Below are 12,500 nucleotides of genomic sequence, written 5' to 3'. Positions count from 1 at the left end.
GAGAGAAAGCATGTCCAATCTGGAGCGGTGTGCGTCTACGTGATGTGGAGGAAAAGTGTCACTTGTGAGTGCTGCAGCAGTGAGCGTGAAGGAGTGAGATCTGGGTTCTATCTGCCACGACTCTCTTCTCCTCTCCTTTCTTCTCCTCTCTTCTCTTCTCTTCTCTTCTCTTCTCCTCTCCTTTCTTCTCCTCTCCTTTCTTCTCCTCTCTTCTCTTCTCTTCTCTTCTCTTCTCTTCTCTTCTCTTCTCTTCTCTTCTCTTCTCTTCTCTTCTCTTCTCTTCTCTTCTCTTCTCTTCTCTTCTCTTCTCTTCTCTTCTCTTCTCTTCTCTTCTCTTCTCTTCTCTTCTCTTCTCTTCTCTTCTCTTCTCTTCTCTTCTCTTCTCTTCTCTTCTCTTCTCCTCTCCTCTCCTCTCCTCTCCTCTCTTCTCTTCTCTTCTCTTCTCTTCTCTTCTCTTCTCTTCTCCTCTCTTCTCTTCTCTTCTCTTCCCTTCCCTTCTCTTCTCTGTGCTGAGCCCAGGGCTTCTTCTTCCTCCATTGTCAAAAAAAAGCGAGTGAGCCAGCCAGCAGTGTTGGGTGCCTCCTATATAAAAATCCCAGATTCCCTTTGAAGTCTTGTTCTCACCCTCCCCATACAGACACACACACACACACACACACACACACACACTTTGCGCTCCGTGCTGTCTGGCAGCCGCTCCTGCTCAGCCAATCTGCACTGACTCTCAGGCAGGAGTAGGTCACATACCAGAGATGCAGTTTCACTGAATCTCTTGCCTTTTCATGGACTGTACTGCACATGACAACCACCAGGATAGGAGTCATCTTTTGACCATCAGGTAGGCTATGTTTTAATGAGACCCTGGCTATGTGATTGTTTCTCTATGGACTGTGCCTCCTCTAACTATGAGACAGCAGAACTCTGTGCATGTGTGTTTTTGCCCCATGTCTGTCCTTGCAGAAAAATGTCCACTGATTTTTGGGGCAATGCATGGCTTCATCCCATATGAGAGAGCGCTGACTCAATACATGGCTTCATCCCATATGAAAGAGCTCTCACTCACTGCCTCAAAGCTAAAAATCCAGGCATTGGTTAGCTATACACATGATTATTATTCTAGAAATGTCTGAAAACTCTGACTGTACTCCAAGTGCGATTGCCAAAGATCTTCTTGTGCTGATCTGGCATCCTTCCCCTACAGCCAGCTATGAGTAGGTCACATGGGAATTAGGGTTTAATGACATTCCCATGCTTATGAAACACTGCTCACTGCATATATTAGTAGCAGCCTGCCCAATCAGTGGGCTCCTTTGTCTTTAGCTAATGGCTGCTGATAGGCAAACATATTTGATTAGGATGCAGCCGCTAATTCCATTATTAGTCACATAATCTGGGATTGAGCATTTGGTTTAATTTGGAGTGTCTGCCCACATATTACTGTGCAGACACTCTTTCTAGTGGTGTAGTTATTTGCCTGCTAACACACACACACACACACACACACACACACACACACACACTCTAACTTGACAAAACAATATTCTATTCAACTGAGGAGTCAGAGAAAAGGGGGAGGGGGCAGCAACCTGCTGAGGGCTAAGCTTATCAAATCATATTAGTCTGACAAAATGCAAAGGCAGATTAAAACTCAGCAATAATGTGTGAGGGAGGGTGTGTGTGTGTATACACAGCACCAGCTCAACAAAGGCACTCGGACTAATTGGCATAGAAATAAGCATGTATCTGTGACCCACAAATCTGTGTGCATTCAACCTTTCACACATACTTACGAACGAACAATTATCCCGACAAAACACAGAATTCGAACGAACAATTATCCCGACAAAACACAGAATTCCCATTCTGGACCGAATGAACAGCCATTTTCCAAAGACGTGCTCACACAATTTGTTCCCAAAATAATATGTACAAATGTGCCATGTTGATCACGGCCAACTCCTGCTGGTTTTTTAATCATGACACACTACATTTCCCAGAAGCCCCTCGTCAGACCCAAAGACACTTCTGATAACAAGACTGACATGCAGGCATGCCTTACTCCCTTAGCTTTGTATAGGGATGGTGTTAAAACACATTGAGCAGACAGGTTATTACAAGGATATGAAGAACAGCAGCATACAGTCTCTCTACAGTTCTCTAGAACTGCATGAACTACATCACCCATAAAGCCCTAAAGAAAATCAATCCAATGTAAATCAGAACATAGCAGTTCTGAGCATAGTTGATCTTAGAGAAGGGATGGGCCCATGGAATAGGAAGAGTGAAGATAACCGAGGCCTGGGCTCCTCCACAGGGAGGAGAGGACTCCCACATGAGAGGCTGGAGAGCTCTACAGAGAAGGAGGCGGCTTAAAGAACCAAAACTAAAACAGAAATGTGCTAGGGATGAGGGCCGAAGAATCAGCCAATCAGCATGCAGACAGAAGACAGGAAGTAGGAAGCAACCGTGTGCGTCACCTTGGTCAGCAGGTGAGAGGGCTTTCCTGCAATGCTTTTCAGAATCAGAGATGTTTCTTTGTCCAGATACGAGTGCTTGGTGCAGAAGAGAAACAAGAAAATCAGTGCAATGATTTTAAAATGATTTCTGAATGTACACACACACACGAGGTATTTGATTTTTTTGGTTTAAAAAGAGTGAAAGCATGGAAAACAGCAGTATTGGTTGTGATCGTTAATTTGGCAGTAAGGAGAAGCTCCCCCGTCCAGTCAAAACTTCACCTTTCAAAAGCATCAACACCACAACTTCCATCTGCTCAGACATTTCCTGTTGTTTGAGAAGATGTGTTTGCTGGGTGTAAAGTAATGGAGGGTTTGTGCATATTTATAGTTCCTAGTTAGTGAGGATTCATAATGGGGCTAGTTTTAGACCACTTACACCACCCCTACAAGCCATCTGCTAAAATTAAGAATGACCCTGAGCAATGAGTCACCACACAGCGTTCTTCCACTCACACACAGTCTCTCTCTTTCTCTTTAGTGCTCTCACACACACACCAGACATAACATGCGTGGAACAAAGTCAAAAACATATCTGTTAAGTTGAAAAGTTCAAAGTCATGAAGTACCAACAGAAGCAGTGAGACACTAATCAAAATACTGCCCCCCCCCCCCCCCCCCCCCCCCCCTTTCAGCCCCAGGGCCTATTGGCCTCTTGCTCACTCTGCTGGAAGAACACTTTGAACTTCAGACAAAACAAAGCACATCTGAGAGGTATGTGTGCTTATATGAAAACATGCTCATATGCCTACACACATGACCTCTCTCCACACACACACACACACACACACACACACACACAAACACACAAACACTTACAGTGCCCAGATCCAACAAATCCAACTCCCCGTCCTGGGACACAAAGTCAAGATGGCGTCTGGCTGGGGCCCGCACTGGCATACCATTGGCCCTTCGCTGTGATGCATGCTGGGTAATATTTGGTGCAGGTGGCTGAGACAGACAGGTGAATGAAAAAGCAAGCAAGCAGGCAGACAGACAGACAGACCGACAGGCAGACAGACAGACAGACAGACAGGCAGACAGCCAGGCAGACAGACAGGCAAACAGACAACAGAGCGGAAGGTGTATCATGCAGATAGAGAAAGTGCAGAGAGGGCAGCAAACAGCAGAATAAGCATCGTGTTAGAATCCATCATGCAGGTATATCAGCCAAACGGCACAACAACAACAACAAACATCCCCAAAAGACATCAGTGTCAGTGAAATTATGGAAATGGTAATAACCACAAGTACAGAGCTGTGTTTTAAGTGCCGTGCAGTTTGTGAGGAGGTTAACAAAAGCACACATTACACACACACACTTTCGTCCTCTCACACACACACACACACACTCCAAGAATCAGACTTCATGAATAGTGTGGGGACCCAGTGTCACTCATCAGGCTCATTATGTGGAGTAGAAAGGTCTGTTTTCAGTTGCAGAAACGGCTCCAGTGCGCTCCATCTGTCTGTCACTTATCTTCTGCTTAATAACCAGGTGTAACACGAGCTCTCTGCTGCTCTGCACAAAGACCAGCGCTAACTTTCCCATGAGTAATCGGAGAGCACTTAAAACACATGAGTGTGCAGTGAGCTGTGAGTCAGCCTCATCAGAACCACAGCTGATCCCAGGGAACCTCCTCATCCTCTTACACTTACAGCTCTGCAGCTCACTACTCCCACCCCTCAGGTTAGGAAGAGTAACACGATCCAGAGAAAGAGAGAGAGAGAGAGAGAGAAGGGGAGGGAGAGAGAGAGAGAGAGAGAGACGAGAGAGAGAGAGAGAGAGAAGGAGAGGGAGAGAGAGAGAGAGAGAAGGGGAAGGAGGGAGAGAGAGAGAGAGAAGGGGAGGGAGAGAGAAGGAGAGGGAGAGAGGGAGAGAGAGAGAGAGAGAGAGAGAGAGAGAGAGAGAGAGAGAGAGAGAAGGGGAGGGAGAGAGAGAGAGAGAGAGAGAGAGAGAGGGAGCGCATGGACTTCTGCTGAACATACACTACTTGTTTCCCTCTGCATCTGAATAAACATTCAAATGTTAATTATCATTTTAGGTGACTCCGTCTGTAACCTATTTTGTCCTGACTGTATAGTCCAGTACTTCCTGCTGTACTCTCCTCAGTTTTATCATCACTTAGCCTCATCATTCTATGCTGTACCTGAGGCAAGTAAACTGGTCTTAGGTCTGTAGAATAGTGAAGTTGGTGGCCTTTGCCTCTTTCACAAGCTGACTGCTGAGGTTGTGAGGCTCTGACTGCCCTCTTGTCCTTCGATATGACTACATGGCCTGTAGATCTGGGCAACTTGATTTATTCCAAGAAATCTGAGTGCTGTGGTGTATTTCCCACATACTCCATTACTTTACATCCAAAACGAAGAAAAATAATACGGAAGACAACGTATGAAAAGGTTCAAAAGAAAGAAAGGCGTTTTCAGTGTTTATTTGGAATTGAAACGTTTGCTTCCATACACTAGATGAGGTCCTTACCTCAGTGCTGGATTGGCCCTGGGTGACCTGTGCGTTTGGGGCCCCAGGGCCCTCATCTTTCTCTGGGCCTCGGGGGCCTTTCTCCATGTCCAGCGAGTCCATGCTGGAGGCTGAGGCACTGGAGCGAGAGGAGTGGCCGGCCGAGCGGCCATCCAGCTCACTGCCCCCTCCGACTGAGCCTGCGCGCCGGTGCTGCTGCTGGGGGGGCTGGGAGGAGCCCGACGGCCGGCGCACGGCCACGGAGGACGAGCCCGACGACGAGGACGAGCAGGAGGAGGCCGAGGAGGTCTGGCGTGCCGCCTCGTCCATGCTGAGGGAGGCCTTCTCCAGCTGTGCGGTGATGTCGTCCAGGGACAGGTTGGAGGCTAGGGGCCGGCCCTGCCGCACGGAGCCCGCGGGGGACGCTCGGGTGCTGCTGCTGGCACTGCCACCGCTGCTGCCCCCACCACCGCCCGACGAGGCCACGGTCACGGCCATGCCACGCCCGCCAGCCTTCTGTCGACTGGAGGAGGAGCGGAGGGAGCCGGAAGGCTTGCCGATGCTGCTCAGCTCGTTCTCAATGGTGCACAGGTCAGCCATCAGGGAGTCCAGGTCTACAGGTTCACTCTGGTTTATGGCCTCTGAAGGAGCAGCCCAGAGGGGAAAGGTTAAAGGTTAGGCGAATTTGAAAAGGAGGAAAGAATCGATTCACGTTTACCACACACAAGAACACCACACATATATATATATATATGGTTTTGCCCAACTACACAAGATTGCTGCACAATAGAATGTTGCCAAAGAGCAGCAGTATAAGTAGAACCTCACATACCATTGATGTTGTACATCGAAAACCTCACATACCATTGATGTTGTACATGGAGAACCTCACATACCATTGATGTTGTACATGGAGAACCTCACATACCATTGATGTTGTAAATCGAAAACCTCACATACCATTGATATTGTACATGGAGAATCGGTAGGAGAAGTTGGCCAGGTTAGTCTCCTGCCGGAGAGGAGCATTCTGGATCTTCTGTGGTTGGCCATCATCCAGACTCTGCATATGTTATTGTGTTTGTGTGTGTGTGTGTGTGTGTGTTTGTGTGTGTGTGTGTGAGACAGAGACAGAGAGAGTGGGAGGTCAAATATTGAACTGTGTTGGTGTTGTTTCTATTCAGAAGAGTGTTTCAGAACTGACTCCCTACTGAAGACAGAGTCTCTTTAGGAGCCTGTAATGACAGAACTTCAGGGCCAACCTGTGTGAGCTTGTCGAGCTCTCCTAGCCAGGCGCCGAACATCTTGTCCAGGTCCTGATCCTCCTTGTCACTGTCCTCCTCCGCAGCGTGGTCCAACTCATCATCAGACACCTGCTCCATCTGAAACAACACACACAAACCAGTCGTCATCATCATCGTCATCATCATCATCACCTGCTCCATCTAAAACAACACATACACACCAGTCGTCATCATCATCGTCATCATCATCACCTGCTCCATCTAAAACAACACATACACACCAGTCGTCATCATCATCATCATCGTCATCATCATCATCATCATCTGCTCCTTCCTACCAGTCAACACCGTCTTTCATAATCTTGACGTACCGTCTTGACAAAAATGATCAGAGTTTCTTCATATACAAGCACAACGCACATACACCATCCTATGCATACATCGTATCTAAACACCCTCACCACCCTCTAGCAGTATTCATACCCTATTTTCTTATTCAGTAATATATAATGATAATTCTTCCAAAGAATAGATGTACAGCAGATAGAGCTCGCTGTAGATCCTCACCTCAGTGCGCCCACTCATCCTTGCAGGGACCAGCTGTTGTCCCCTGCTAGCCCATTATGAGCACACTAGCAAACAGCCCGAGGTAACAGTCTGACTGTCTGAGATCACTACACCCCTGTGCAGATCATAAGCACGGGCACTCTGAGACGAGGGGAGAGGAGAGTGGGGGATAGAGGAGATCTAAAGCCACTGGATCAGTCCGAGCTCTGCATCAACACCCACATGGCCCCATCACGACTCTCACCATCACCATGGCAACGTGGCTGTGCTGGTACCCCTACCAAAGCTGGTCTCAGATGCCTGCTACTCTCCGTATATATATTCCCTCTGACATTTTCATCACTGGAGGTGCTGTCACCATATCAGCAGTTGCCTTGGTAACACCTTAGTCTCAAAATGTGGTTGCCATGGCAACTTCAAAGGTGTTTTTTCTAATACGAGGGCATAGCTGGCTGTTGCGATACTCTCCCACTCACCAGTAAGTGTGAGATACCTTTCCATCCTGGATTTGGATGGTTGCTACGGAAACCTTCTGCAGTGCATAACCATGTGAAAAAGTGGCCTTGACTGGTGGCTCAAGATGGCTGGCTACCACCGGGAGAGACCCTCCTGTCCTGATGAACAACCCTGGGCCTCATGCTCTCTCACTGGCTGCACGGGCCTGAAGGATCACCTTGGGAAAAGCCCCACACAGTACCTACTTCTAAAATGGTTATTGTTTAATTGCCAACCGTATCAGCCTAGGCATCAATAAATAAATGTGCATTCTGATCTAGGATCAGTGTCTCTGCTTTGAGTGTAGTACGTACGGTGGTAAAACTAAACAGTAGTGCAGTGATGGGTTTGAGTTAAGCTGAATATGAAGGAAACAGCACCATCTGCTGGACACTAGCGTGAACATGTGTGAACACTTATACAAAGCCAAAAAAACAGCTGGTGGTGTGTGTGTGTTTGTGTGCTTGCGTGCGTGCAAGTGTAAACTTGAGATAAACTTAATGCCCCCCCAGTAATGGCTGAGTAAAAACACAAAATCAGATAACATACACACACCGTCACTTCTTACTTTTGAAAGCTCAAGGCTTATATAAGCCACTTCCACTTGAGAGGTGTGTGTGTTTTTGTGTGTGTGTTTTTGTGTGTGTGTGTGTGTGTGTGTGTGTGTGTGTGTGTGTGTGTTTTTTTGTGTGTGTGTGTGTGTGTATGTGTGTGTGTGTGTGTGTGTGTGTGTGTGTGTGTGTGTATGGTTCAGACTACTGCCAGTCAGCGGGTGATCATATTGTGTTCACCTATAGCCCCTTCACCAAATTGGGGCTGCAGCAACTTTGCCATGTAATCAAACAGAATGAAGGCTGTCTGGTGCTAATAACCAGACTGGAATGTCTGCTCCGCCTGAGTGTGTCAGTAGTGTGCATGTTCGTGTAGAGTAGAGTAGAGTAGGTCTTTATGGCTTCCACAGTCCCAGTTCTAATGGCTTTCGTTTGTTTGGACAGCCAGACAAAGGCAGAGGCAAAGACAGAGAGAGACAGAGAGAGACAGAGGGCATGTTATGCTAGAAACTGTTGCTGTTGTCCATCATTAGGATTAAGAGCAGAGGGCTACGTCCAACTGTGGACCAAAATTGCGTGTGTGTGTGTGTGTGTGTTTTTGTGTTAACTAAGGGTGGGTGGGTGGGTGGGTATGCGCGCGCACACACACACACACACACACACACACACACACACACACACTACTGCATAGAGGCCAAAACACATGCTTCTGACACCCCCACCCACACAAGTAAAGCAGCTGGGAGTGTCTGTTCAGGATAAGGAGTTGACACATTCCACCTCACACACATGCTGCTCTTTTAGAGTTACACAAACACAGGCGGCACTGTGTGTGTGTGTGCATGGTGTGTATTCATCTGCATGTGACACTCTGCACGTCAGAGTACTGCATGGACGTCCAGCTGCTGTGCAGTTAGTGTCTGCTGACAGCCTCTCCAACAGCCCCTCACTCCACACATCCTCGTGTTGATGATAGGGTGGTGTGTGTGTGTGTGTATTTGTTTTGTGTGGGTGTCTGCATAGAATTGAATAGAAAAGAATAGAACAGTGGTCAAAGTTAGGTTGGAGAATATCACTCCTAGTAGCTGCCATGAGTAATATATTAGAGTGTGTGTGTGTGTGTGTGTGTGTGTGTGTGTGTGTGTGTGTGTCCAGACAGGAAATGTCCAGGATGAGCCAAATTCTTCATTTCCCCAATGGGCCATCTCTGTCCAGAGGCTTCAGCTGTTTCACCAAGGAGACCACTGCAGCAGCCCCAGCAGAGCGGCCAGTTAAGGACTACACAGCTGATAGCATGGATACATTATAGCAGCATTAATGTCTGACCAACAGTACAACCAGTTAAGGACTACACAGCTGATAGCATGGATACATTATAGCAGCATTAATGTCTGACCAACAGTACAACCAGTTAAGGACTACACAGCTGATAGCATGGATACATTATAGCAGCATTAATGCCTGACCAACAGTAGAACCAGTTAAGGACTACACAGCTGATAGCATGGATACATTATAGCAGCATTAATGCCTGACCAACAGCAACCCCAGCAGAGTGATCAGTTAAGGACTACACAGCTGATAGCATGGATACATTATAGCAGCATTAATGTCTGACCAACAGTACAACCAGAGGAAGGGAAACCCAGGGTGTGTTTGAGCTGTATAGATATTGGTGTGTGCGTACATTGTGTGTCCCTGAACCAGTCTATCACAAAGTAAACGCTGCTGCCCTTTCCCCATCATGAAGGCAAAATCCAGCGGCAGGTTCTGCAGGCGTACAGCACACACTAACACTTTACAGAAACACACAAACTCCAGCGGCAGGTTCTGCAGGCATGAGGTGAGGAAGACTGTGAGATTCTTTAGTTATTCACTGTCGCCCTTTCAGCTGTTCTGTAGACATGACTGATGCATACAGAGAGAGAGAGAGAGAGAGAGAGAGAGAGAGAGAGAGAGAGAGAGAGAGAGAGAGAGAGAGAGAGAGAGAGCGAGAGAGAGAGAGAGAGAGCCAGCTCTCCCTCAAGTCTAGGTTATGCTCACCACTGCAGTTCTTGCACACGGCGGTGCACGCCAAAAGTGACGTCACTTGGCCTGCCGCTTGGTGCGCTTTAGTGTCGGTTTCGGTTGGCCGCGCTCCTCTCGGCTTTTGGCACCTGATGCACGGGGTGCGGCTGGGACGTTCACAACATGGACGGCTACTTAAGATGAATAAATGCTTGTTTTGCCAACTTGTGTGATATCTAACGGGTGTTTGATTCCCTGCTCTCTTGCACAAAACTATTTGGTTGGAGAGCAGAGCGATCCCTGAAGGGCTACACAGTTGATGGCGGTTAAAGATTATATCAGCAGTAACACCAGAGAGAAAGAATACAGGGTGTGTTTGAGTTGCAAAGATATTGGTGCGCGTGTGTGCGTACATTTGTCTATGTGTGTCCCTGAACCAGTCTATCACAAAGCAAATACGGCTGCCCTTTCCCTTTCACTCCTGAACTTGTTCTTTTCTTTGATGTATTTGTTGAATGATGCTGGCAAGCTAGTTTGTGTGGTTAAGTAACGTTACCGTCTTGCCTGATGAAGACCTGTGGGTCAAAACTTTGTATTTAGGCTGTAACATATTTTCCTGATGAAACCTGTCAGATATATATATATATATAAAAAGCTCTTACTAATAATGCAGTTGAGAGTGCTTTTTTTCCATCTTTCCCACTATTGACTAGAGTTAATGTTAGGCAACAGGTTAGTTTTGCTGGTGACTAGCAATAAACGCAAACACTAACCAGGAACTTTTAGTCACCTTTTAGTCATCTTATTGCTGCTTCTAGCAGTTTAGATGGTATTTTCCCAGCAGTACCATCTATTGTTTAGGAGAGGGGTGAAGTGAGTCAGAAGCCCCTCTAGTGCAAGCAGAAGGTTATGATTCTGTGTTGAGTTTGCGTGTGCAACAACCAATCTGTGCTCCACGACACAGTTTGTCATTCCAGAGAGCAACTGGTACTCATGGTAATGAAGACAGGCCTTGTGGTGGGATGTGTCACTCATCTCTCCCAAAGAACTGGGGGGACACTCCAGTTGTCAGGGACGATTTGTTTAGCCTCTCACAGTGGGACACAGAAAGAGACCAAACAAGAGCAATCAGAGATTTCTGACCTCCAGCAAGGTGGTACACAAATCCAGATCCAGAATCCGGGTCCAGATCCGGATCATCCTGAAATTTTAATGGGGCTGTCCCAGGACCAAGATGCACCTCTTGTGAAAATTTCAGAAAGATCCACCCAGTAGTTTCTGAGAAATCTTGTCCACAGACAGACAAACGGACAAATAAATAAATAAATAAATAAATTAACGGACCCGATCGCATAACCTCCTTGCTGGAGGTAATAACCAAAACATCTGAAATTAGTCTGGAGCCGCGAGGAATTCTAAACCCACTGGTTAACACTCAATCTGGCATTGGAAAACCTCTCAGTTCCCCCTACACATTCATGTTGAAATGTCATGAAGTGATCAATACTTAGGGACAACAACATCTCCAGGAATGTTCAAAGAAATCATGGGCAAAGCAGTTATTTCTGAAGGCTAACGTTAGGCGTTGGTGTGGAGCTCCCGACACAACCCACAGTTTGAGGCAGGGCTGCAGGAGTTTTATCCCTGCTATTGTTCTCCCAGTCATCTGACTTTTCCCCAGACGGCGTGAGAAAAATCAAAGCTGCCTCTTGGAGGAGCCAGGGTAGACTTGTGGCTTCAGAGGAGCAGCCCTGCATGTCCTTGGATAGTTCAGCAGATAGCTCTGCATGCCTTACAGTTGTTGACATGGCGGCTAAAAAAAACAGTCTTGGGGAGAGAGTGTGTGTCTGTCTGTCTGTCTGTCTGTCTGTAGAGCAGCAGTGTCAGGGTCAACTGCTCCTCTCTGCACCAATATCAGTGGTGACTAGGGGGGTTGAGAGGGAATAAAACGGCTGGTTTGCAAAGATGTGTCTGACTGGGCAACGCAACTCTGACACCTGGAGAATGAACGGAAGCTCATTTCATAGACTAGCTTGCCTTGCAGAGGTTATACTTACAGTTTGCACAAGGTTTACTTTCAAGACCCTAGGTGTTATAAATGAGTAACTTCGCCTTATGTCAGGACTTCACAATGTTTCTGCGACGGACTATGCAAGAACAATCTTAAGAAGGGAATGTCAAGCAACTGAGAGTGTTGGTTACTGACTGACTTACTGATCGACTAAAGATAGTGGGGGCAGTGTTCAAAAGTGTGCATACAGCCTTGACGGTTGCACACATCGATAATTGTGCTTATTTAAGTATCCACTACACATGTAGTATATATCACACAGGCAGATCATTGCAGAACAGATAATTGAGTACACAATGTGCTTTGCTTTCAGAAAGCATAATTCATCCACCCACAGATACTGTACACACACACACACACACACACACCTGCATTCAGGGAATACTCCTAAAACGTCCACTCCCTTAGTGAAGACAACTCTAACTGTTTCCAGATCACTGCTCTGTGTACATGTCTGTGTGCATGTGTCAATATTCATCTGCTATGTAGCTGCTCAAACAAAGCAGTCTTCACGACTTTCAGACTGTGAAAAACATGATTTGGTCTGATGAAACCGAGACTGAACTGTTTGGCTTCAATTCTAAGCATCAT

The 12,500-nt window shown here is 46.9% G+C and overlaps 1 protein-coding gene across 1 annotated transcript in view; it reads right to left on the bottom strand.

The window, feature by feature from the left end:
• raph1b (Ras association (RalGDS/AF-6) and pleckstrin homology domains 1b) overlaps positions 1–12,500 on the bottom strand; it is a 50,524-nt gene that overhangs the window by 16,119 nt on the left and 21,905 nt on the right. The window contains exons 3-6 of the mRNA XM_080835316.1: positions 6,237–6,356; positions 5,935–6,037; positions 4,996–5,615; positions 2,478–2,552 (exon numbers count right to left, since the gene is read on the bottom strand). Of these exons, the coding sequence (XP_080691442.1) occupies positions 2,478–2,552; positions 4,996–5,615; positions 5,935–6,037; positions 6,237–6,356 (918 nt within the window). The remainder of the gene's footprint in view (positions 1–2,477; positions 2,553–4,995; positions 5,616–5,934; positions 6,038–6,236; positions 6,357–12,500) is intronic.

This window comes from Sprattus sprattus (assembly GCF_963457725.1).
Source record: "Sprattus sprattus genome assembly, chromosome: 3".
Lineage (NCBI taxonomy): Eukaryota > Metazoa > Chordata > Actinopteri > Clupeiformes > Clupeidae > Sprattus > Sprattus sprattus.
This window is presented reverse-complemented; position numbering and strand designations above follow the sequence as displayed.